The 27,575-nt window shown below is 34.7% G+C and overlaps 1 protein-coding gene across 1 annotated transcript in view; it reads right to left on the bottom strand.

Annotated features, from left to right (window-relative positions):
- Positions 1 to 27,575, bottom strand: part of SEMA3D (semaphorin 3D) — a 193,897-nt gene that overhangs the window by 30,593 nt on the left and 135,729 nt on the right. Inside the window, exons 8-11 of the mRNA XM_028525669.2 lie at positions 25,785 to 25,927; positions 11,004 to 11,118; positions 9,780 to 9,849; positions 6,949 to 7,093 (exon numbers count right to left, since the gene is read on the bottom strand). Of these exons, the coding sequence (XP_028381470.1) occupies positions 6,949 to 7,093; positions 9,780 to 9,849; positions 11,004 to 11,118; positions 25,785 to 25,927 (473 nt within the window). The remainder of the gene's footprint in view (positions 1 to 6,948; positions 7,094 to 9,779; positions 9,850 to 11,003; positions 11,119 to 25,784; positions 25,928 to 27,575) is intronic.

Below are 27,575 nucleotides of genomic sequence, written 5' to 3'. Positions count from 1 at the left end.
CATTCTAGTTTTAGGTTAAGCACCATGACAGATATCCAGTTGGCTAGACATATCGAGTCGCTGACATTATATGTCATTATTCTGTGATGCAATCCTTCCAAGATTTGCTTTGTTGAAGCAAATTCATAAACCAGTCTTAATTAAGGCAATGATGATTTGACATGTTAAAGTAAAAAAATGCCTTTCTAGAACATGTGGATATGCCAGGGCCCAGAGCTGGTTCACAATAACGTGTATGGTATGATGAACTTTTCAGTGGACCTGGAATCAAAATAACTCGGTGATTATTTACAGTGTTAGAAAGCCTAATAATTTGGTGGGAGATAAATTAGGACTAATACACACATCCACATCCTGAGTTCAGGAGATTTTATCTCATAGCAGAGGGATGATGAGGACCCTACTGTCCAGGGAGGAAAATGTTTTGCCTTCCCCTTTGATTTTCTCTGGTGAAAAACACGTGAGTTGTACATGGTGCAGCTTCTTGTTTAGTGAAGATCTGAAATGTTAGGTGGAGAAAGATACTCCATTATTTTACATTAGGTGGTAGTTGAAAAAACCACTTTAAGATTGTTTTTGTAGTGGGCCAGTTTAATTAAAAGCTCATTGAATAATATATAAATATTAATTCTGAAAAAGTATTTGTAAGTTTTCTAAATATCTGGATTCCTAAAATAGATATAGAGAGGGGAAATGTTTATACAGGGACTATTTGAGACTGATCAATTCTTAAGTTTTTACAGGATATTTGGATATTTTTTCTTCTTTTCTTTCTAAAAAGACAAAGTTTTTCTAGATTTAAGCTATCAGTGGGGATTATAATTTATCATTCACCAACATACAAGAAATAAAATCTATTAAAACAAGTTACAAAATTAAAAGACAGTACTTATAACTACCTCATTTTGCTCCCTACTAAAAATGGAGCCTTAGTTAGAAAATTCATGTTTAAGTTTTGATCTTTAAAAATACAGTTAAAAAGTTTAACAGTAAAAGTAATAACTATTTGGGTGGGGGGGTAAATGGAATTTGTTGTTTTTACAAAATTAGAGGTTTACAAATTGTCAAAAAAACTGGCAAAATAATTCATGAGTAGTGAAACATACATTTCTTAAATATATGAACTTCAAAAACTGGTACTTTCTACATATCAACTATTGTGAACAATGTGGCAAGAACAAGGGAGTGATAATCTCCCTTCAAGATCCTGATTTCAATTCTTCTAAATAAATACCCAGAAGTGGAGTGCTGGATCATACAGTTTTATTCCTCATTTTCTGAGGAAGCTTCATACTGATTGTGGAAACAACCTAAATGTCCATTGATGTAAGACTGGATAAAAAAGAAATGTGGTGTATATACAATGGTGTATGATTCATCATTAAAAGGGAAGAAAGTCCTGCAATATGCGACGACAGAAACGAACCTCAGGCACTATGCTAAGTGCAGTAAGTCAGTCACAGAGGACAGATATTGCACGATCCCACCTATGTGCTATCTGAAGTAATCAAACTTGAGAAACAAAATAGAATTGTGAGTCCTCCCCCTATCCCCAGGATCTGGAGAGAGTGAAAAACAGAAAGTAAATCTTTTATAAAAATCAAATATCAAAAAAGAAATCCTCTGCATTTAAAAAGTTTCCCCAGATTATGAGTTTTCTAGCATCCTGTTGTTTTTGGCAAATCCCAGTTTGATTTCCACATCTGACCTGTACCCCTCCTGTATGGCACATGATTCTATATTTCATTTCACTTGGAGCCTCTTACACCAAGACCCACAGTTAATTTATGATTTACAAAGTCTATCTGAACAAAATACAGTTTGTTCAGACACACTAGTGAGACACCAGGGGGCAGAAGAATCCTTTTAAGTGAAGGGGTTTTGTAAGTATATGTATCTTGTGCATATTTAAATGTCCAGACTGATTCATTAACATTGCAGGGTAGTGATATCATTGCAAGGCTAGGAGTTTAGGTTTGACTTGCCACAGGAAGTACATAATAATGTCAAAACCGAGGAATTAAAGTAGCTATGGCAGAGTGAACTGTTGTATTTTTTATTTACCTGAGTGACAATGTCAGCAGAAGCTAAAACTTGACTTTAACAGCAATTTGGATATAGGAAATGTAAAAGCAGAGGTTTTTAATAATCTATTCAAAAATTTTAACTTCAGTGGGAAGTGGATTTCAGTGAAGATTCTGACCTTTCATAGAAAGAGAATTATTCAGCAATGATTTTATTAAAGTCTGATGTATTACACCAAATTACAATAAAAGGAATGATAAATGCAGTAAGACTTCAAAGCCTCATCATTATTTGTGCAGAGAACAAGTCAGTCCCTGGAGAGACAATGTAAGGGGTTGCTGGTTATTTGCTTTTATCACTTTGAAGGTAGAATGGTGTGGAGGTTAAAAGCGTTTATTTGTAGTTATATAGATCTAAGTTTAATCACAGTTCCTAACTTCATAAGCTATGAGACCATGAGCATGAGTTCACCCACACTGGATTTTTTCTTATGCATAAGTTATCTCCATTATTATGTTGTTGAAAAGGTGTGCTGAAATAACATATAAGTCCTTATTGCTGCGTCTGGGTCATGAGGTGTGTTCAGTAGGTTTTGACTAAAATTTCTGAATAGGAGGTTTATAGAAAATACAAGGATTCAAACCTTCACTTGAACAAAAATTACCAAAATTAGGTGCTTAAAAACATGAGAGATAACATAGAAGGTTGTGTAGAAATAAATGCAGTTAATTTAGGGCATGCAGTGGCATATCGATTCGTTGAGTTTAGGGAATAGGTGAATATTAGAGAATATTAAAGAATGAAGGAGAGAAGACTGGTTAGAAAACTCCAACAGTCCTCTTCACTCTGCTCTTTGGCAATAAAATATTAGGAAACTTATTTAATTATTCTGGACATCAGTTTCCTCCTTGATAAACTGAGGGTGAATTATGTGGTCTCTATCACCCATTCTTAGATTTTCAAAATTTTACAAATGTATTGATATACTTGGAAATATAATTTCACTGATTTTATAAATACAGAATTATTTAAAATGGTAAAGTTAGTTTACATAAAGAATATTTGTGTAACAAATTTTTGCATCACATATATGGTGTTCCTAACTTTAATACCAGCTCTCCAAGTATAAAGTATTATGTGGATAATCCTACTAATAATTGTATGCAAATCAAGAGCAAACATTTTTAATTGTATGCAAATAAAGAGCAAGTATTTTTAATAGCTAAAGTAATGAAGCCAAAAATTTACACACTTATGGTTTTAGAAATTTTCAAATTTGGTCATACTGACTTCAAAGAAAATATAAAAATAACTAGTTACTTAGAAAAAATTGGTATCTTTGGATACCACAGCTTTCTAGATATTTCCTCAAACCTTTCAGGAAGAGGGGTCATCACTATTCATATACAGAACCAGTTAGAAAAAAATGGTACAAAATATATAATATTAAAATATCTCAGTATTTTTTATATAAATAATTTCTTTAAACTGCCTTATATGGTTACTCCGCGTCCAGAACCAACACAGACATAATCTGAATTTAGTCAGAACAAGTAATCCCTCCGCTCTTTTAACCAAAACTATAAAGCAAAATAAATAACCCCTGACAGTAAAACTAGCATAATTTTTTTAATATATAAGTTCTATAAAAAAGGACAGACTTGTCCTGGCCTGTGTGGCTCAGTTGGTTGGAGCATCAGTCTGTAAACTGAAAGGTCATGGGGTTCGATTCCCAGTCAGGGCACATGCCTAGGTTGCAGGTCTGGTCCCTGTCAGAGAGCATACAGGCAACCAATAGATGTTTCTCTCTCACATCGATGCTTCCTCCCTCCTTCTCTTTCCTCCCCATCCCCTCTAAGCACACCCTCAGGTAAGGGAAAATAAAAAAGGACATAATCAACCCAATCAAACACTGGCCTGCTATTTTCTAAGGGAGCTTTTGTCTCTGTCTCCTTTACCACAGTGGCCTGAGAATGGGCTGTAGATAAAATGTTTACAAGGCATAATTCTAAAAGCTTAGCTTCAGATGCAAATATATTTACACATTTTAAAAAGCATGGGAATTCAATGAGAAATATTGATGTTGAGAAAGGATAAAGGAATAACTGTAAAATGGAACTTCCTTAAGCTTGATAATATTTTTATTCTTCGAAACTGTTAAAAAGAAAAAAAAAAGGTTAAGTATTTCTTTGGTAGGAGGTATACCACCTATTCTGTAACTAATTCTAAACTCTTCACAAAAATACCTACAGCGTGAACACTGTATTTCGAGTATTCAGCAGACAGACTGGTCTGTTTGTTGCAACGTGGCACTTTTCTCACTGATGAAAAACCCTCCTCACTGATATGTAGGTTTTATTATGGGGAGGGAGGTCACACACACATTTCACGGAAGTGGCTGTGTCCCTGTGAGGGGAATGACATGACGCGTGAAGTCTTTTTGCTTCATGTGGCATTCACAGCTCTTTCAGGCTGCAGCAGGGAAGTGATGGCCTGCACGTCCAACCAACAAACTGACTGGAACCTAATGGAACCTGGGTGACCATTTTGATCATTTCAATTTCTTAGTATCGTAAGAATCAACTGCTGTATATCAATATGCAAATAATTTTCTGAAATTAATGTGAATGGTTTCAGTTCGAGATTATTTCTCCTACAACATCCAAATAAATTAAAAAGGCTTTTTTAAATGGCCTAAATGATCACAGTCTTTATTATTTAAAACAAAGTCATGTAGAAAAAGCTCAGAATGTGATAGCCTATGACAGTTAACCCTAGATTTCTAGTAAGATAGAATTTGCCCAGCTAGATATGTATAATGTATAATATTATATATAAAATTATATAATATAGAAATATACTATATATTATTTTTTTAAAGATTTTTATTTATTTTTTTAGAGACGGAAGGGGGAGAGAGAGAGAGAGAGTGAGAGAGAGAGAGAGAAACATCAATGTGCGGTTGCTGGGGGTCATGGCCTGCAACCCAGGAATGTACCCTGGCTGGGAATTGAACCTGGGACATTTTAGTTCCCAGCCCGCGCTCAATCCACTGAGCTACGCCAGCCAGGGCTAGAAATATACTATATATTATTATATAAAATACATGTACTAATATATTTATTATATACAATGTATATTGTATATAATAAAATTATATATAACACATTCATTATATATGTTTGTGTGTGTGTAATGAATATTTAGTAAAAGACTTTCCATGGAAAAGGAAAATAAATATATTTTAACATCAAAAGTTTTTACTGTAGAATCTTAGTCCAAGGACTATGAGCTTGGACTCTGCTTCCTCAGTATCTGGGTTTACAGCTCAGCTGCACCATTCTCTAGCTTTGCCATCTTGAGCAAGTTACTGTACCTATTTGTGCCTGAGACTCCTCATCCATAAAACAGCATTAATAATAATGGCACTTACCTCATAGAGTCATTATGAAAATTAAGATTTGTAAAAGCTATAGAAGAGTATCCACCCTCTATGTTACTGTTAAATATAAAAACAAGACAATCAAGTACAGCTTGGATGTACAAAGAAAATAAAGGAAATCATGAATATCGTAACATTATTTGCAAAAAAAAAAAGTATTCCCACAAAAGTTGTGATTACCTTGTAATTAGTCCAGAAACATCTCTGGAACATATTTATATTGAGGGATCATGATGGAGGAAGTAGACATGGTTGTAAAGTGTGTTTCCCAAATTTAATTGGGTTATATAGCAGGAAGATGAAAAGAGAATTAAGAAAGCCTGGCTACCAGCTGTTTCCCTTTTAGGAATGAACATATGAAAAGGCAAAGTTTTGTAGAATTAGACAGGTTAAGTCAATAATTTTTCTCAGATTTTGATGACTATTTCAGGCCTCTTGATAAAAATATTCACACTGAATCTTAAATAAAAAAGGCATTTTTCCTTTTATCAGTTTAATATAATATTTAGTATTTAATATATATTAAATTTGAACAATATAATACTGGTTCAATTACCAATCCTAAAATACTTTATTAAAAACTTAAACTGTTTTAATCACATCGACAAAACAAAGTGGAAGTCTTCCACTTAAAATATACACACTGATTTTTAAACTGCAGTTCTTTTTTAAAACAGATTCATAAACTCTAAAACATATTTCTTGTTTCATCTGTGTTTTAATCATGATTTACATTTAAATGAAATTTTGGACATAGGATTCTTTAGGACCTACCAAGGGTATCCAACCTTTTGGCATCATTGGGCCACACTGGAAGAAGAAGAGTTGTCTTGGGCCATACATTAAATACATTGCAGCACATAATCACACATAATCACAAAAAAACTCATAATGTTTTAAATAAATTTATGATTTTGTGTTAGGCTGCATTCATAGCCATCCTGGGCTGCATGTGGTCCATGCCTGCAGGTTGGCACCCTTGATTTAGGTCTTTTCCCCATCTAAAATATGCATGTTATTCCAAAGTGCAGCATAATAAAAAATAAGATAAATTGTAACAAGAAAGATAATTTAAGTGAATCCTTATAATTAATGTCTTATATAAGTAGAAGCTGGAACTCTAGCTATATAAATAGCTCTATGTGGGGAATAAATACTTGTTTGGCATTTCCCTCTTATTTAGAATATTTGTCATTCTAAATACTAAATCATTTTGATGATTCTATAGATTTATTGAGGGTTAAAAACTATATTCTTAGCATAGCCTGCACTTTACAATAGTCCACTGTTTGCTGTAATACTAAAAAAAAAATGTTCAGCTCCAGTGAAGGATGAAAATGCTAAAACATCACCATAAATAAATAACAGTTTTAAAAAATGCAGTACTTTTTGCTGTGGTGAAGAACATAGTTTATTACAGTAGATTCAGAAAGAGAATATGGACTTCAGAAAACTGTTTGATTATGAAGTCAGATACATACAGTGCCAGGCCGGGGATAAGGAATCCTTCCATCGTACTGCACCCAGCGATGGTCCACGCTCTCCTTATGAGCGTATGGGCCGTTAAAAACTGCTCTGATGTCAGCCATGCTGTACACACAGACAGCAGAGCCTTTGAAGATTGAGCTGGAAGAAAGCAACATAATTCAGTCCTTCATTGGTTCATTTATTGGACACTTACTGAGCACAAATATAATAGCTGCTGCAGAAAAAATGTACGTGTGTGCCAAGGAGCTTATAGTCAAGTAATCCTGAATAGAGTATATTAACAGTTACATTACAGGCAATTATAATATACTAATGGGTACCCAATACTGCGACTGGTAAGTTTGCAGAAACTAGCTGGTGTCTAAATTGACACCTGACGAATAAATAAGAATTGCCTAGAAAAACTGGAGGATGAAAAGAAATATGTAGAAAAGAGATGTTTACCCACAGGCTCTTGAATTTTATTTGAAGTTATTATAACATAATGCCTCTAAAGAACTTACAAAATAAAAAGTACATTATCTACTTTTCTTTAAAAAATGGAATAATTTAGACATGTGATTAATAATTATGTGCCCATTTTCTTAAAGTGATGAATGACCATAAATACTGGCTATTAATTTCCTCATACAGTTTTTATTAATTTAAAAATGTTGAAAAAATCTTGTTTGCTCTTTCTTGAATTTGAGTACACTTATGTAACTTATCTGATGTTTAAAATTAATACTAATTACACAGGATTGACGCACATATAATTAAGAGGCAGAAACGCTCCATGGGAATTCGATTAAGCTTTGCCAACTGATGATGAAAGCTGTGAACATGGCCATCAGATGTTCCATTTTTGTTTTATTTCTGGAAAATAAAATACATTTTCTCTGGGCCTAAAACTTTTGGTGATTTCTGTTCTTAAAAACAAGGTCACCCTTTATGATCTGGGAGACATATCATCTCAGTGCTACACAAATGAGCTAAAGATTCTCTTAGAAGGAGTAAGTTACTCATTAATATTCTTGGAATGACGTTCATTGGAAACATTGGGAGCTGACAGTAAACAGGCATCTGGGAGAAAATGAGCTGCTAGGAAGGGAGGTGATGTTCCCATAAAAATCCCATGACCTGTCTATGATTTTTTAAAGAATGATACATCATGCTTAATGACATTGCTATTATTGCAGATTAATTACACATTCTCATTACACAAAGACTGACATACATCCCAACATTACCTCAGTGCTCAGGGTGGCATTACAAATAAGACAATAAAATACACTAAGAAGGAGCTGACTTGTAACTTCACGCTCTGTGTGGGCAGGAAAATGGTAGGGAAAAAAAGAACTATCTTGGGGCTACATCTCTCTGGCACATATCTATGCCTCGTGCGTGGAACACACAGTGACTTTAAAGGAAGTTCTGTGAATGGACAGATGCCAGGAGAGTAGGGTTGAGATACTTAACTTGAGTAACCACAGGCACTTGCTCTTCCTGCACCTTGTAGACGTTTAGTTCAGACATGAATTAGCAGAAAAAAATGGAGCCAAAGTAGCAGTGTTTTAGGTTATCTTCTTTATTTTCATATTTAAATGTTCACATGTTCTCTCTTATAATGAACCAACTAGCATTTTGTTTCATGATATATTCTCAACCAACAGTACATTTGAGTTTGCATGTAAGTATAATATATATATATATATATATATATATATATATATGAGGGTAATGTCACAGAAATGAAATTATAATTTGCTTCTAAAAAGTACTTAATAATTTAATCAAAAGGAGGAAGTAAAACCATTTCTCTAATACCAATAGCAACACTGCAAATATTTCTAATACTAATATTAATATACATTGATAAAAATTGATAAGAGAGCTGTGAAAAAAGTGCCAAGTATTTCAAAAGATGTACTATAGGCAATAATATGTAACAGGAATAAAAGTGCACTTTGGGCATGGTCCAATGTAAGTTACTGAATTAAGTAAAATTAATGTTAAGTACAATTAAGTCAGATCCATATATTCTTTAAGAAAGCTCCATAAATGCAAGGAGCACTTTCAGGGAAGTCACAAGAGATTCAATGACAAGTACAGAACAGTGTTGTGCAGAAAGAAGGAGAGGATACAGGGATAAAAATTAAGAAAGCACATTTAGTTCTAGTTCCAGTTTTACTAACTGGTTTCTCTTTCTATGACAAGTATACAAACTTCCTTTGCCTATATTAGTAGAGCAGTGGTGATACAGTAATAAGAGTAGCCAAACTCCCATCTTCATAAGATAATGAGGAAGCACAAATAAAATAGCATGTGATGACATTTTGAGTCAAGAGTGTCCCATCCCCTGATTACAGTTTAGCCAAAGACAGAGGCGTGCATTTCTTTAGTACTACCTCCATGTCATGCAACTTGATATACTTATTATGATCAGTATATGCATATGCCTTTGTACCCAGTAATTTTAGTCTGAGACGTTAACTATAATAACTACACGGCTGCACCTGCTCATGCAGTAAGTAGCGTGTGTATATAAGGTCAGTCACCGAGGCATTGTGTGTACCAGCAAAGAACTGGAAATGATGGAAATGTCTTTGTACAGGGGACTGTTGAAATAATTTGTGGCAAATGGCATAGGGGATAATCTGCTGGTATAAAAAGAACAAAGAGACATGATACGCATTGATATTAAAAAATTTCTAGGAAACACTAGGTGAAGAAGAAAAATTGTGTATTTTTTCACATAAAAGGAAGGGACAAAAGAACATATACAGTATTTTCTTACTTATATAAAACAATTCTCTAAAAGAATTATAAGTATTTTTTAACTTACCTGGTTGTGGTAAAGACTCCATATACAACAGGATTTCTTTCATCTCTTGTGGGGAGTAAGTAAATATCTTCTGTTAATGGGAAAAATAATGATTCATTATAGTTTTATTTTTTTGAGTTTACATGTTTGTTTTTTTCCTTTAATAATCCAATATTTCTGAGACTCTAAACAGTATACAAAATGAAGATAACAGTGAAAGCCATTACATCACTACAAAATAAATTAAGGGTAAAAGACTGATTATCTTACTAGCTATGTGATATGGAGTTGGACATTTAACCTCTTAGATGTTTACTTCAATCACCTATAAATGGAACAGTTTGCTTGATAACCTCCATGACTATTTCCAATTAGGAGTATGTGATTTCACATAGAATAGAAATTAAAAATATAGGTGATTTTTATCCACCAGCATAAAACAGTGTTGTCCTGCAATTCTGTCAACTGATTAGTAATTCAGTTACCTTTTTGGTAAAAGTATGAAAATAGCTATACAAGTACTTGTGCAGCACTACTTGTGTGATTTCTTGTACAGCATTGACACTAAAATGTGTGTAAATAATATTTTTAAAATATTATTTAAGATGTGAGCATGCTTATATTCATCCATGTATACTGAATAGATATTAATACTATAAAATACAATACTGACAATATTATCAATGATACAATCATTTTTACATTGCCCACAAAGACAAGTTCAAGAAGATATATGAAACTGAAAAAGTTCCCTCTAGAATTAGCCTTGAGAAGAATAAAGAGGGAGAATGAAGGAAAGAAACTATATTATGATTCTCTGAGTATGTATTTTTGTTAACAAGTTGGAGGGACAGACTTCACCAGATCTCCCGAGCTCTCCAGCAGGGGGCATCCACAGAATAAGGAACCCAAGGTCCTGCTACCCACACATAGAGCTCCTTTCAAAGTAAAAGACTACATGGAGAAGGGATGGCATTGTCGTCTCAGAGCTCCTATTTTTCAGTCTCTTGCTGTAGTTTGTTTCTCTCTTAACTTGGAGGGTGCTGACAAAGAACAGTTGCTTCATCCAGTGGGCACCCAGACCTAGAGCACCTCCGCGTTCTTTGTGTGTGCTAATGTAGTGAAAACCACTCCTGTAAGTTTTACTGGGCTACATAAGTGAGCATTGGGGGCCAAAATTAAAAAATACTATATTAATAAGGCAGTAAGACTTCTTTTTTAAGAAAAATAAAACATGTGACTTACGAAGCTCATCAAAATGAGTATCTGCCCCATCGCTTCCAGGAATTGAGCAAATCAGTCTGGCCTTAAGAAAAGTCGTCCATTTGTTTATCAGGCTGCGTTGTCCTCCTACATCATTCTGGGGGAAGAAAAAAAGGAAATAAAGATACAGATTTACCTTCAGGATCTATCACCAAATGAAATTGGTGGTGATTACCAACAGTGTCTTACAAATATCATTGCTTACAAAGACAGAGAGCCTACATATTTTAGTCTTTGAACTTTGAAATGAAAGAAAGATGGTTTTGTCCCTCAACGTTAAATGTTTTTCTTATGGCTAAAGGAATGCAATGTAAGTGGCATGCCTCTACTGAATAAGTATCTGCGTGTAAAGCTACAAGCAGTAAATAAGGCAGCTTGGAATCAACTCCTATCTCAGCCAATTTTTGCTCAATGGCCTACAAAAAGCTATGTACTCCTCCAATTCTCTGTTTTCTCATAGATAAAATATGACTAATGCTTTGAAATGTGATTATTTTGATGACTAAATGAAAGATATATGTGAAATGGTTAGCATATTGAACTTGTATAAATGCTAGCACTGACTTGTATATTTTGCATATGATTTGGAGACTATTTACATCCTTAGAAATATAAAAAGTTTCCCAAATTTAGTGCCCTACTAACTAAACTCCAAGGCAACATAAATGTATATACATATTGTAACATACATACAAAAGCAATCTTGTTTTTCCATATTTTATTTTATTCTGAAATATTTCATTAAAAGTTTCTTTAGATAATTAGTAAAACATAAGCATTTTAATCAATTAAACTGAATGAGCAGGGTTATTATGTATGCCACATGCCATTGAGTTGACTCCAACTCCTGGAGACCCTATGAATGAGCATTGACCACGAAGCCCTGCCCTCCGCAGCCCTGCTTAGCTCCTGCAGGCTATGGTTTCTTTTATGAAGTCAATCCATCTCGCATTTGGTCTTCCTCTTTTCCTGCTGCCGTCTATTTCCCCATTATCACTGTCTTCACCAAACAACCCCACCTTCTCATGATGAGCCCAAAGTAGGACGATTTCAACGTTGCTGGTTTTGCCTCCAGTGATGTTTCAGACTTAACTTTCTCTAGGACCCACATATTTGTCTGGCAGTTCCAGCTGTCCACAAAACTCCACATCAACCATATTTCAAATGCATTGTTTTTTTCCTATTAGCCTTCTTCATCCAACTTTTGCATCCGTACATAGTAACTGGAAAAACAAGGGTGTGGATGATCTTAGCCTTGGTCTCTATTGACACATTTTTTCTTAATCTTTCCTAATTCCTCTATTGCTGTCCTTCCAAGTCTCAGGCTTCTCTTGATTTCTTGGTTACAGTCTCCATTTAAATTCATGACTGACCAAGGTAAGCAAACCTTTAACAACTTCAGTTTCTTCATTGCCTATGTTGACATTGTGTGTTTCTTCTCTAGTCAGATTTTTGTTTTCTTGATGTTCAAATACAGTCCTGCTTTGGCACTTTCTCCTTTCACTTTCGTCAGAAGTCATTTCAAATCATTCCAACTTTTCAGTCCAGTAAGATGGTGTGCTCTGCATATCTGTAATTATTGATATTTTTTTCCAATTTTCACTCCTTCTTCCTCTGAGTATAGCCCAGTTTTTCTTATATGTTCTCCATACAGATTAAACAAATACAGAGATAAAATGTATCCTTATCTGACACCTTTGCCCATAGGAAACTGTTCAGTCTTTCCTTATTCTGTCCTGACAGTGGCTTGCTGTCCACAATACAGCTTACACGTCAGGATGATCAAAAGCTGAGACACATCCATTCCTTTTAGAGCAACCCAGAGCTTTTCATGATTGATGCAGACAAAGGCTTTACTGTAGCCTATACAACATAGACTGACTAACCTTCTGAAATCCGTTGGAGCCCACCAGCATCGAAAAAAATGCACGCAATTCAAGTGCCCCTTCCTTTTCTGAATCCAGCTTGAACATCCGGCATTTCCTAGAAGGCAGAAGCCTTTGTTGCACCACCTTAAGCATCACTTTACTTCTGTGGAAGTTAGAGCAATGGTCCAGTAGTTACTGCACTCCTTGGCATCTCTTTTCTTGAAGATTGCGTGTATATTGAACATTTCTAGTCTGTAGATCATTGCTTTGTTTTCCATATTTCTTGACATTGTTTTGTTAGGATTTTAACAAATTCAGTTTGTGTGGCTTGAAATAATTCTATCATATCCCACCTAGCCCTGGTGATTTATTTCTTCCCAATATTTTCAGGGCAGCTTTCACTTCCCTTTCTAGAATCACAGGTTCTTTCTCACAGGAATCTTCTTTGGAGGTGTCAGTCATCCTTCTGTCTCTTCTCTACAGATTTTCAGTAGACTGTTTCTACTTTCCCTTCATTTCTCCGGGCCTGATAATGTGCTTCCTTGTAGGCTTCATTTAGCATTCCTAGTTCAAGTTTGATCCCCTTTTACTTCTTGAATCTTCTGTTAGAGACCTCTTATTTTTCATTTTTCTGTTGTTTTCTTCTATTTCCTTACATTGACTATTTTAATAGTTCCCTATCTCTATTTGATAGTTACTGAAAAACTGCATTCGGAATTATAAGCCTGCATTTGTCACTTTTCATTATTGAATCTTGCCTGCCTTTAGTAATTTTTACAGTTTCTTCTGTCATTCAACTAACATGATTACACTATTATACAACTTATCAGAAAAGACATATTCTTTATTTTTAATTTAATATATCCCTGTAAACATTAAATTAATATGATTTTTTGTTTGAATCAACTAGATCTGCGATGCTTATGATAAATAAAATGAGACTATTTAAAAATTAATTTGGGGCCACTATTTCTATTAATACATTTAGTTTTAAATATAAACTCTATAAAAAGTTTTATCTTTCATTTAATTTTTGTTCTGTGAAGTTAATAAAAAGTTCACTGTCAAATTCCAAGTCTGAATATTTAGGAACTGCTTTCCCAGGCCTTCTTTTATCTCTGAAAATTAAATTAAATTAGAAAAAATCATCTAAATGACTACTTCAAACAGGAGAACTGAAAGTCACATAAATCGTTGCTATTCTTAAAGAAAGAGGGGAGAGGAAAAAGATCCTTTTTTGTATTAACGTGGGTATTATGGACATCCAATTTTTAAGAAAATATAATGATAGCAACAGAGCAAATTTCGGAAAACTCTTAGACTAGAGGCAGAGCTAAGAAGGCCATGAAGGCCCTTACAAGACCCTAGCAGTCTTTATAGCTTCAGTACCTAATAGTAAGGGTATGCCATGACACCCACAGCTCATCATATTTTACGGCTAAACATGTGCTAAACAACTGAATTATTTTCAGTAATAGATCTATTTAATTATTACTTAATAATTATAGTTACTAATAATTACTTTATTTAATTGTTCTTTAGGTTTAAAACAAATAATTTTAAAGAATAATTTTGAAATTTAAAGACATGCAAATTAAATAAAGTATTTCACTTATGAACTAAAATGTGCACTTAACAAACAAGATATCACACCTCACGGTTTGCACTATGTCTCACTGTTTTAAATTTTAAATGATTCTAAGTCATCATGAACTTACTTTTAGAACATGTATGCAACTGAGTTCATGTGTGTTGGAGGCTGACTATACATATATGTGTATATATACATAATAGAAACACATGGTAACCACAACAATTACTTAGAACTTGGACAAATAGAAGACTTCTGGCAGCTGTATTTTGGCACCGCTACTGTTTAGAATTGCTGACACATGGTGATAATAAAAAGCAAAATAGCAGCTAGTTGAATTTCTAATAGTTTTTAATGCTCATCAGAAAATCTACTCCTTTTTTCCTTTAACTTGACATCTACTCCAGGTATGCCACTAACATCCTGCTTGCCCAGGGTTTAATAAACACACGTTTAACAATTAGTGATTAACTAAAATGCAAGATAAATTTGAAAAAGTCTTTAGAAAGGTATAGGAAAACTATAGATAAATGCCAAAGAATTTGAGTCTCCTCTGTATTTTGTTTTTAGTGGGAATTGAAGACAGGCTTCATTTAAAGAGTTAGAGTTAATACTGTCTTTGAAATGATAGGTAGGTTCAGACATGCAAAGATCAATTCAGGAAATATTCTAAGTGCTGGAGGCTGAGTGGTGAGGGAGACAATAGGTGGAATGATTCAGAACGTACATGAAGAACCAGGACAAATTTGGTTTAGATACAAAATGGGATAAACTAAAATAGTGGAGGAAAATATTATAAAAGTAAATCAAGGTAAGATCAAGGAAGATTTTGCTACCAGGCAAGCATCTTTATGTTATTTAGTACACAATGAAGAATTACTAAAAAGTGTAGTAACCAGCAAAGAAATGATACAAGAGTTTTCTCTTAAGAAAGTAAATATATAACATATTTTATAAAATAACCTTCTAGAAACATGTGCATAATTGCTCTTAAAATTATATTTTGTATATAGTGCTTCTATTAATTATTGTTGCTCAATAATAAAAATAATCTGTATGTCAGCTAGCTATTGGATGATGTCATCTATCTGCATGTGTGTGAAGGCAGCTTCATTTAGATATGGTTTTTATTGTTAATGTTAATATCCTCAGATTGTTTAATAAATACATACCCAGATGTTAATATGAATGAGGAAATATTCATGCTTTCCCTTAATGCAATAATGAATTGTGGGTTAATGTATAGCAGTATTCTAGTGAGAAAACATGTTCCTTAGAATTATTCAAAAAGAAAGACTTTTTAAACAAATTAAAAAATACAAGGTAAGTTATTACCTTATAGCTCTTTATCTCTCACATGATCCTTGATTTATAATTTTTCAAATTCACAGGCTTAGGCTTTATGTGTTTCATTTGTCAGAGCTCTAGTTGTACTAAGCAGAGCTCTAGTTAAATTTGTTTAATGTATTCTCCTTACATACTTAGATATTTATTAAATTTTCATTGCCTAATTGTATATTTTGAGAGAATCAGCAATACCAGAAATAGTGATGGTTCAATATATGCAAAGAAATATATCAACTATCATGAATATGATACCAGGAATGACATTTGGTTTCCGGCTTCACCCCTGGCTCAGAGAACCTGCTCAAATTATTTTGCTACGGGAGTAAATTGATAGACCGAATATTTACTTAATGATATTCCTTTAAAAGATGTACACATCACTACTTCACCTTATAAAGGAGCAGTCACATTCTCCTTTTAACATTTTATTAGATAAAATGGACAGTGAGTGTCCATTTTCAAACACTGTCCCTCTTTCTAATTGTAATTACCACCCACATTTAAGACAAACCATGAAAAAAATCCAACTATTCCACCAGCTCCAAATCTGTCGGACAGAAAAGGAATTTATGCCATACTCTCATATTTTTTCACCTGACAAATGGAAATTGCAACCCTTTGAACAAAAGAATTTTCTAATGTATTTGGCCTACCCATTTGGCAGTATCCCCTGGCCCCTCAAGGAATAAAAAGATTTTTAAAAATCCAGGTCAAAGATGAAAGCCACCTGCTGTCAGCAAGGAAACAAGTATGGTTTTAGGGATAATAGCTCTCAGGAATGGATTATAAGCATTTAATGACTGGATAGTAACTCTTACAGACATCCAGAAGCATGACCTGGATGGCAAAGTTCAATTCACAAGGAGTTGTATTTCTCCTGCAGGGAAGTGTCGGTCGGCTGACTGTTGACCAGCTCTCAGTCCCTGGATTTGTTTGCAAATCCACACAATCCCCCCTGAGAACTTTAAGCCCAGAAGAGGGCTGAAAGGGACTTAACTACTTTTGTATTAAAGTGTCACCTCCTTGCTTATTTTTGTGAAATTCTAAAGAACACAACCTCTCACTGACACAATAGATTTATTATTGAGATGTCAGAATCAGCAGCTTTTAGTCACCCCTCACTCCTATGTGTCTCCACTCTATTTATCACAGCTTCTTTGTGGTCAGATTGGCAAAAGCCTTGACATCCTCTACATGAAGATACAGATGAAAGTAACAAAGAAATTAAATGTAAACAAGCCTGACCACAGGGGTTCAGTCTGGGTGGTGAGTGCAAAGGGTCCCTGCTTTCTGATTCCCTATAGCTTTTTATATGTTTGCAATATTCTTAAAATTTTGAAGTCATTAATATAAAAGAAAAGAAAATTAAAAATGAAACAATTTACAATCTTTCAGCAACTTTATAGTATTTTCGAGTCATTTGAGTGATGGCTGCATGTTATGAAATACTATGATCTTCCCATCACAGTAACTACTAATGGGCAGATGGGTCATGCGGCAGTTTACTGGTGATTCCCTTTTCCTTTTACTGTCCCAGCAAATTCCCGTCCTTATAAATCTTACCTAGACATGTAGAGTAGCTATAAGCTGTCACACATAAACTTTTATTGAGTGTGTCTTTTGACCTTTGGGTCACTATGCTGGGTTCATCTGATAGACACAGTTTTATCTATGTCTGCCCTCCTCGTCGAGGACCTCTCAGCACTTTATAAATATCGTCATTTTCCCCTGTATATTGGGAAACAGAAGCTTGTGGCAAATGTAATGATGGGCTATCAGCTCCTATGCCCTTAAATCCTGAAGATTTTATAAATCAGTGAAATCTCTAAGACATTTGTGAACATGTTATATTCTATTAAAATGTTAATGTGCATTCAGAAATGTGTAACCACACTGATAACTTTAAGCTGAAGGACACCAGGCTTTGCAAATCAATAAACAATGGAGAATCACACACCTTAAGTACTTACAAAAAAAAAAGTTCAGTGCTGGAGTCGGAGTTTATAATTTCTCCTTTGCTTAGAATTTACTTCTTTTGCATAATGCTGCTCTGCTGCATCTTTGTACGGAAACGCTGAGACACTTGGAAACCACGCTCAGCATCTTTTGCACACCCTCTCCCTAGTTCTACCCAATAATAGTTTTAATCGATAACATTTCATCTCAAGAGATTTTACTTGAACCAACTCTGCCCACGTTCTTTTGAAATGTGGCCTAAAAACTATAGTCATCTAAGTCAGTAAAAATGTTTGTCATAGCTGAAATTGTCACACTAAGGTAAACACACAGTTGACCCTTTTGGCAAATTTAACAAGTAAGATTAGGGCAATTTAATACTCCTGTGTTTTCGATATAATACCTGTCATACTACACTATACCATTCATATTTTTATCTGATATACCATTTAGAATAACAGCTGCACCTAGCAGGTGTGAAATGGACTTGTGTTGAGATTTGCCTTCAAGTCGCCAAAAGACACATTTGCACCAGGGAACGTCGGAGATATGATCACAGCAACCGACATTTCAGAGTGACTCTCTAATCTGCTTTTCTCTGTGCTGCCTCAACCTTCACTGAGCTATTATTAGGGATAGATTTGAGAATCTTTGTGAACTTAACAAGGATGGCCTATATGGGTAAACATAAATAATAGGAATAATCCAAACACAGGATGGCCTATTTAGAAGTTTGAAATTATGATCACGGTGTGAGAGAAACAGTAAGTAAAACTTGGAATAGAATCTCAAGAGTCTTCTAAAGGGCATTCTATATGCTATATTAAAGAGGATATTTTAATATATTACATGAACTAATGAAAGATAGTGAATTATACCCACTGAATTAAATCAGAGAACTATGCTGCATTTTCTTTTTCAGTCTTCTTTTGTAATATTCTATAATTATGTGTCATGCAGGTATTTCATTGAAATGCCCCCCAAAAGTTCTGACCACTAAAATATAAAAGCAAAGAAAGAAAATAGTGATTCTTCTTCTTCATTTTCTAATAGTCTTGAAACACCTTACTAGTAGAAGAAACACAACTATTCAAACTCAAAAATCTCAGACAAGGGAGAGAAGAAAAAGCACACAAAACTTATATGACAGGTATTGAACACAGTAGTTTTTAAAGTGATCAACTCTGTAGAGGCTCTCAAGGCAAAATACAGTTTTCTCTTAAAAAAGAACTGTAGTGTTTAGAGATGGCTGTTTTTGATTTGCCATTGGAGAGTCGAAATGGAGAACATGTTTTTCTAACTGCTTCAAAAACTTGTAAAAATTATTAAAAATGCAGGACTTGGGTAACATACAATGTTAAAAAATTCAGTTTATAAGATTTAGCGGATTAAAATTAGGTAAATCTAGACATATTAGGCAGTCTTTTTCAGGTAAGATCAGAGTTCACTAAATTAAAAATAAAAAGCTAAACCAGCCCTATAAACCCTCGCCGAGGAATTTCGGACAGGAAAACAGATGGAAGGGGAGCAAAAGCACATCTGTAACTTGTGGGCTCTAAATCTCTCATTTAGGTTGTAAGTGACATGCTGAAAGTAAGAAAAAAAAAAAAAAAAAACACTCCACAACCTGGCGGAGATCAATAAATACGGAAAGTGTCATCAGCCTAAAAACACAAATCTTCAAAGGCAGTAATTGTCCAAATAGGACCATATATCAAAACAGACAATGCCAGTGGAATGGAAGCAAAGGGCTAGTCATTAGCCCCCCAGGCAAGTTATGTGAAAGGGCTATCCAACTGAATTCCTGGCATGGACAAAGGAAATACTGCAGAAGAAAAAAAAAAAAGAACTGGCATAACCTACAGCTAGAATCCGGAGTAGGCGAGCATAAGTAAGCTAATGGACAATGCTTCCAAAAATGAACAGAATCCAAAAATAACGCGAAACAGTCCCAGGATGGAAAGTTGTAAGCAAGCCTCACTGAAGTGACTGGAATTTCCACACATTGACTTACTGGGTGGGTCTTCAAGGGACACACACATACATGCACAGTAATGAGCTCCACAGAGACATAAAGAATAGCATCTGCAAGGACTAACTTGCAAAGTAAATAGACACAAATTCTGGGGGAGAGTGCATTTCCTGCTCTTTCACCTGCTGGTTCAGTCAGCATTTATTGCCTTGCCAAGAAGATCTGAGTAATTTACCACCTATGAGAGCAGTCCAGGGTGCAAGGTGCGCCATTCAGGACTTGAAAATATTGCCTGTTCTACAGAATCAATGAATCACAGAGCCTGGCAAGGGTTTCAGAAATCATTCTAGGCTAAGCCCCTTATCTTAAGTGTGAAAACACTGAGGAAGTAGTTTGATCGGAAAGTATCGACACAACTAAAACATCATTCATTGGTAGATGTATTCTGCCATGTGGAATGATAAGCATATTGAATTTGGAAAAGATTCTTTGGATGAAGACACTTTTTCTCCTGAGGCTGTTGTTGATCAACTTAGCCCTGGGGAATCACCTTCTAAATCAGTTCCTTTACTAGTTAGTGTCTCTCCCTGTCCATACCTCTTGTCCAGTATTTCCATTGTTCAAATTGTTGATAGAATTTTATCAGCTATGACTCCAAATTCTTTTAACATCCATAAATAAGACCCAAATATTGCTAAAAATGAGGGCAAAATAACAGGAACTTCAACCTTTAAAACTAACAAAATATTAGCTCTTTCCAGTAACCTTTGGTAACTAATCTATCTCCAGACTCCCAACACACACACACAACCACTCTTCCACTCCTAAGCAGTGTCAATCTGGCTCTAAAAGTGTGCACATATGACGTGTGTGTATGTAAATGTGTACATGACTTCTGACACTTAATTCACTTTGGTATGACCATGTACTTACATTATTTACAAGTCAGTCTCTTACATTGTTAATTGCTTGAAAATAAAAATCTACCTAAGTCCCCCTTGTTTTCTAATAGCTCCTTCAGTATCTATCACATTCAAATTCATATGATATCATTTTAGTCCTTCATTTGACTGATAAGAGTCATGGAAGAGACGGGTATCCTCATTTTCTAGGTTAAGAAACTATTAAGAAATAGAGTAGCAAGAGGCAAACCTACATCTGATTTCAAGTTGGATATTTGTGTCTTTTGGGCAAAAGTTATCATCCTTACAGCCAAATCTAACACTGGATTTATAATCATCATCTTATTGACTTGCTTTTGGTGCATGGTTTTTCTGACAACTGCTTTTTTCTTGAGTTTTTTTTCTTTGACTTATGACAACTCTTGCCCAGTTCTCCAACTAGCTATCAAACTATTCTTCTCAATTTGCCTTTGTAAGACACTTTCTTCTTCTCTTTATGAAATGTCATCGTCTCTCAGGATTCTGTCCTTTCTTTTTGATCCTGCACTACACATTTTCTCGGGCAATTTCAGAGACATTTTCATGACTTCAAGAAACACCTCTACACTGGTAATTTCCAAATTCATGGGTCCAGACATTATTAAGCCTCTGGTTCATATTTTTTAACTGGATATTATGGCAGCCACATCAAGTTCACCGTATCCAAGTATAAAATCTATGCCCATAAAATTTATGTTGTCTCTTGTCTCAAATATCAGGATGTATCTCCTGATCTTACTTATCAGAATGCATTTTCTTAATCTGACTTATTTTCTGGAAATCACAACTATGAAGAATGTAGGAGTCCTTGTCTACAGGGCAAGGATCAAAGTATCTGGGATAGGAGGGAGGGAGAATTGAAATGCACCGAAGACCTGGCAGAACAGGGACGTGTTGCAGATGTTCATACAGCTGGTGGGGTCAATATCGGTGACGTCAGTCAGCCCAATTTATAAACAAGAGAGATAAAGCTTATGAAGACTGTTTAAGTTGTATGCATGTTTTAAAGGGAAAACAGTCACTACTGTGATGATTTTCCATTTACTCACTATAGTCCAGTCATAGTGAACATCTTAATTTTTTAAGTGACTTTTAAAACCCATCTCTGAGGATTTCACACATGCTCTCCCTTCCACTCAAAATATTCTTTCCCAACCCTGCCATCTTTGCCGGACAATTTCCTAATCATTTTCAACATCTGGTTCAAAAACCACTTTCTCAGGGATACCTTCCATAACCAATGAAAAGCCCACTCATTTTTCTGACTAGCACCCTGTGATTTTTCCATTATAACATTTACCACACTTTCCAATTATATATTAATTTATGTTTTATTGTTTACTGCACATATCACCTACTAGGTTGTAAGTAACAATAACTCAATAACAACAAGTATAATGTTTTTTTAATAAAAACAACTTTTATAAAACTACTGCTTAGCATAGTATCATATGCAGGGTCAATTATCAATAAATGTGTTAAATAAATGAATGCTTTGGTAGTCTACATTTATAGTGTAGTTACCAGCCACATAAGGCTATTTAAATGAACACTAATCAACATTAAAATTAATTTCCTCAGTCATACTAGTCATATGCCAATACTGCCAGCCGCATGGCTACCGTGTTGGAGAGTACAGATACATTGGTAGAACATTCCCATCATCACAGAAAGTTCTCTAGGACAGCAGTAGTCTACAATAAACAATAAAAGAGTGGCAATAAATTAAGGACCTTTAGAAAACTACATGCAGATTCTATCTCAGAAATATCTCTTGAACTCGCCCACATATCTTCATTCCTGCTGTCTTTAGGAGACACCCTAACATGTCTCCTGGGCACAAATATTTCTCAGCCCATATACATTCCTCAAGTTATTTTTAAGCATGTACTACCTATCAAGTCACCTCTCTGCTTAACACATTTATAACTTCTCATTGCCTAAAGCATAGAGTTTAAATTCCTAACACAGAAAAAAGACTTCTTATCTTCCAATTTACCACTTCAATCTCAAATGACATTGCTCTCTTTTTACAACCCCGAGTTCCACTTACAAGATTTCACTTTTTTTGGAAACAAAATGTACTGTGAGATGATGCTGCCTAAAATACCTACTGCCTCCTGCTAGGGCCCAGTTTCTTAGTGTTGCTGAATGCATGTAGAGTTCTCAGCTCTGACCTCTATCACCTTGCACTGGGATTATCCTTTTATACCTCTATTACTCTCTCTGTACTATGAGGTTTTAAAGAAAAGGGATAATAGCTCACTTATTTCCCAGTGCCTAGTGTACTACATTTTGCATAGAACTTACATTTTATTGTTATTATTGAAATAACAAAATAGTGAATAAAGGGGTTACAAAATTTAAAAATATTCCCCTTATTCCATAAATAACTCATTAGTCATTCTTGTATAATTTCAACCTACTTCCAAAACTCCCTCCCCACCAATCACTGTACAATACTCAGTCTGAATATAATATGTATGAGAAGTCAATGAAACAACTTTTGCTTGAATTGAGGGGCTGAAGAGGCAGGGAGCTATTAAATTGTAAATAGTTTTTCCCTGTGCTGAAATTATCAGTTAGAAATTAAAACAAATCAACAGCAATTACAGCAAAAACAACAAAACCTGCATATTTCCAAATAAGTAGGTTCTTTGGAAAATTCCTGGTGAAAAAATAATATAAAGAACTCCCATGTTAGTGAAAAGCTTTGTAAACTCTGTGAAACATACACAGTTACCTCTTAATTCTCTCTAACATGATCTCTTCCTTCTTGGCTCTTTCCTTATATCTCTCAAAATCAATTTTGTTTCATAGCAGAGAAGCATTCTGTTATTATTTGTTGAAAACAGAAAAACACACTCCTATAATGATCCATTGGGAGTAAAAAATGAAACAGCAGAGAGGAAGATATTACAAATAATGTCAGAATAACATTTTTATGTGAAAAAATATGTAACAGCAACAATGATGATGCTGAGTAGCTGTTTCTTAAACTTTTTGGGTTTTGGCAGTATGTGACAATTTTAAAATAAAATTTTAATCTTGCCAGTGAAGTCTGCACTTAGAAATGCTCACTTTTTGCCACATGTTAATTCTAAATTACTAAATAAGGTTAAAGACATGAGCAGAGTGTGTTCCAATTGAGGAATTACAAAGAAAACATTTAGAACCAAATATTGTAAACATTTGACCAATGAATCACATGTGTAATGGGAAATTCTAAGAGGTGCTGTTCACTTAAAACAGTGATTGAGTAGAGATACACCAAAGTGAGAACCTCTATTGTATTATTTTTTTAAAGAAAACTATCCATCACGCGTCCTTATTTGATCTCACAATTTGTTAGCTTTTTATCCAAAAACAATAGCATGACAAAAATCTTGCTGTGTGGCCTCAGAAACTTTGTGGTGAGAAGACTCTAGTAATAGAATTCTCTCTGCCTTTTCAAACTCCTACAGGAGTTTGTTCACAATTTAAATAAAGTATCCCTTGGCTGGTACTTAAAGTCTACCTTATATTCTTAACACAAAATTTTATAAATGGGGTAACTCAATTTCTTTTTAAAATATTTCTCCACCTCTAAGATTAACTTTCAGTATATTGATAGTAGGATAAAAACATTGCTCACCATTATAAATGAATTTTAATCACTTAATTGGGTTAAACCTCTCAAGAAATAAGTATTGCACTGGTTCACAAAACACACAATTATCAAACAAGTTCATCAGAAAGTGACCCTTGAAATCTCTTACGACATATTTAACACAGCTCACTTATACAAATGATGTCCATCTCCAGCACAGCCTTTCAGGCTGGGGGCACTGCTGTTACAGGGCATGCTTCGGTACACCAACACACTAGCAGAGGCCACTCATCAAGGCAAGCGGTTTCAAGACAATTACTGTGAAGTCTTAGACTCTGGAAGAATGAGGATGCTTTTTAGAGAACCTGTCCCCTGCGGGTGAAGGGATCAGTAGGAGATAGCATTACTGGCTAGGACTCCAGGTAAAGAACCTTCTGTGCTCACAAGCTGGCCTCACTCAGATGTCCTGTTTTCATTAGCACTTGAAGTGCAGTGATGGTTTGCATTACTGTCCCTGGAAGTGTTCAAAAGCCTGATGGCTCAGACTGACACAAAGAAGTGATAGGCTCAGATGGAAGAAAATGAAAAGTTTGTATAAGACCAAAGCGAGCTTCCCACTGAGAATATTTATTAGTTTAACAGCTCTTCCTCTTAATAAATGAATATATGCTTAAGGTGTCTGTCTGTTTAAGAAATGTTATTTTAGTGAAGATAAATCCAACTAAAAAAATAATACACTAAGTCAAAAGTAGATCCAGTAGCATTCTTATTCTACAAAGCTTGTTTTCATTCAAATGAGAGTTTGAGGGCACAAAACAGAAGTGACTTAGAGTTTCTGTATTTTCCTGTAAAGCACATAAAAAAGCACTATTAAAGAACGAATTGTAATGTTCTTCAAAATAATTGTTGCACTTTGGTTTATTTGTTTTTTCCTCTTTATTTCATTTTCCTCTTTATCCCTGAATAAATTCAAAACCTAACCTAGATTAATGTTATAAAAGTATTCATTATAGTAATACTATAACTATATTTTCAACTTATTTGGTTCAGGTAAAGATATATAGTTTTAGATATGTAATGAGATCTGTGTTTTGATAAAGATACAAGATATTTTTAGAGTGTAAATTACTGTAGGGATTACATTAAATTGATTTCAATTTAAAAATAAGATTATTAAATGTATAAGAACATTTTAAGCTCCATTAGTTAGGAGTTTAATGCAGTGATTTTTCTAGAATATCCCTTTTTGGTGAGTCCCAAAGAGGGGTGCCTGAGAAACTCACACCCAGGCAACAGCTCTGGCATGGAAAAGTAAACTGTGATGTTGGAAAAATTAATTTTTTTCCTTTTTCCATTTAGATCTCAAGTATTATACATATAAAATAGTATGAATATATCCTACCACTTATAATTAGTGGGCATTCATGTTTACTTCCACATTCCATGAGTAATTGTTTATACACATACATGTATATTTAAGTAAAATAAATATATCTTACCTTACAGACTCTTCCAACTCGAGAAAGAATAGTCTTATCAGAAGTACTGCCTTCTTGAGATGATTCACGGAAGAAGAAATATATTTTATCATCATCTGGATTATAGGTGTCTGGTATGGGGAAAGTTCCAATAAATTTTGCTCCTGTTTGAAAGAAAAGAAACTTTAAATTAAAATACTGAAATAAATTAGCCACACTATTACTGACATCTTTTGTATGTTAAACAAGTAGCAGAATTTTTTTTAAATAATCAACTAAAAGTGGAATGTGGAAAATGAGACACATACAAAAAATAAAGACGACACATGCAGCAGCACGTGCGTGCATGAAGACCCCTTGGACAGGTTTCTGGGAGCTCTAGAGAGCAGGGGAGAACGTGGCTGGCTGATAGTCACAATTTTTGCTCCTCGACTAAATTACTTATGAAGCCCTTTCAAGCCTGCAGATTCTGTGATTTATAGTCCCCTTTTACATGATGGAGCCACTGCGTTTTAACTGCAACATCTATCACAAAAAGTTTAGGAAAAACTATAAACATATCCTCAATTTTGTTATATTATGAAATTATTTGTTGCATTTGCATCATTGTCAAAGGGCAGGGGGATGAAAACAAAACAAAACAAAAACAAAAACAAAAAATGAACAGTGTGTGGGTTAACTCTAGTGTAGGCTCTGGAGGCATTCTCTCCAGGTTTACATCATGTCTCTGCCACTTACTGGAAAGGTGTCCTTAAGCAAATTATTTATTTTCTCCACGCCTCAATTTTCTCATACCTAACATAAGGCTATGGATATCATCTACCTCCTTGGGTAACTGGTATCATGAATTAATATAGATGAAGCACTTAGTATCTGACAGTGACTGACACATAAGAGTTCAGCAAATGTTGTTTATTATTAAAATGATGATTACAATCATTTTATTATGACCACAAGAAAATGATAAAAAACTGCACATCCATACAATTGCTAGAATAATATGCAGTTGTTACAAATGAAATACTTCTAAAATGCACTTCCATGGAAAGATGTCCATAATACAGGTTAGGTGAAAAAATATTGGTGATACTTTAAACCCTTTGCATTGCATCAGTGAGAAGTCATGAGTTACTCACTCCCTGTTTAAAAGGCACTGGGCATTTTAAGTCCTGATGGTATATAATTGTGAATTAACCAGGTAACAGACCTGTAAAACTAATTGGGTAAAACCAGTTCAGAAATACTTCTTTTGATTAAAGCAAAGACAAAGAGAATAGCTAAGAAATAAAGAAAGGACTTCAGCTCAGTAGAAAACAGAGACACTTGGAAAGAAGCAAAGCACATTGTTCAGGGAATAGAAGCAGGAAACAAGACAACTCTCCCCCCACCAACACTGCCCCCACTCCCCCCAAAATAGGAAGAAATGAGATGAAAAAGATCAACATTGTCTCCTCTGGAGATTTGCCTACATCCCCAATTGCTGGTACCCCAGGAGACTAAATATCATTCCCTCAAATGCAGAGCAGTCGGTCTAGAGCCTAGTAAACATGACTTCACAGTAGCCTTCAACAGAGAAAAGTCAGTGTTTGATTCCCAGGGATGAGTGGTTCAGTCTTTATCGTCCAGTTCTCTGCGGCAGCCCTGGTCTCCTGTGCAATTTTTTCTCTGCTTAAATGAGAAGTGTTGACAGGAAAAGGAAGATGGGGTATATGGACACAAGCTTTCTCTGCTTTGTTTTCTATTACTTCCATGTTGTATCCTGGAATTTAAAGCTCCAATGGATTTGTATGCTCTTGTAATCTCACTTTGACA

Source organism: Phyllostomus discolor, chromosome 10 (assembly GCF_004126475.2).
Source record: "Phyllostomus discolor isolate MPI-MPIP mPhyDis1 chromosome 10, mPhyDis1.pri.v3, whole genome shotgun sequence".
In the NCBI taxonomy this organism is placed as follows: domain Eukaryota; kingdom Metazoa; phylum Chordata; class Mammalia; order Chiroptera; family Phyllostomidae; genus Phyllostomus; species Phyllostomus discolor.
Note: the sequence above shows the minus strand (reverse complement) of the source record. Positions and strands in the feature narration are given on the sequence as shown.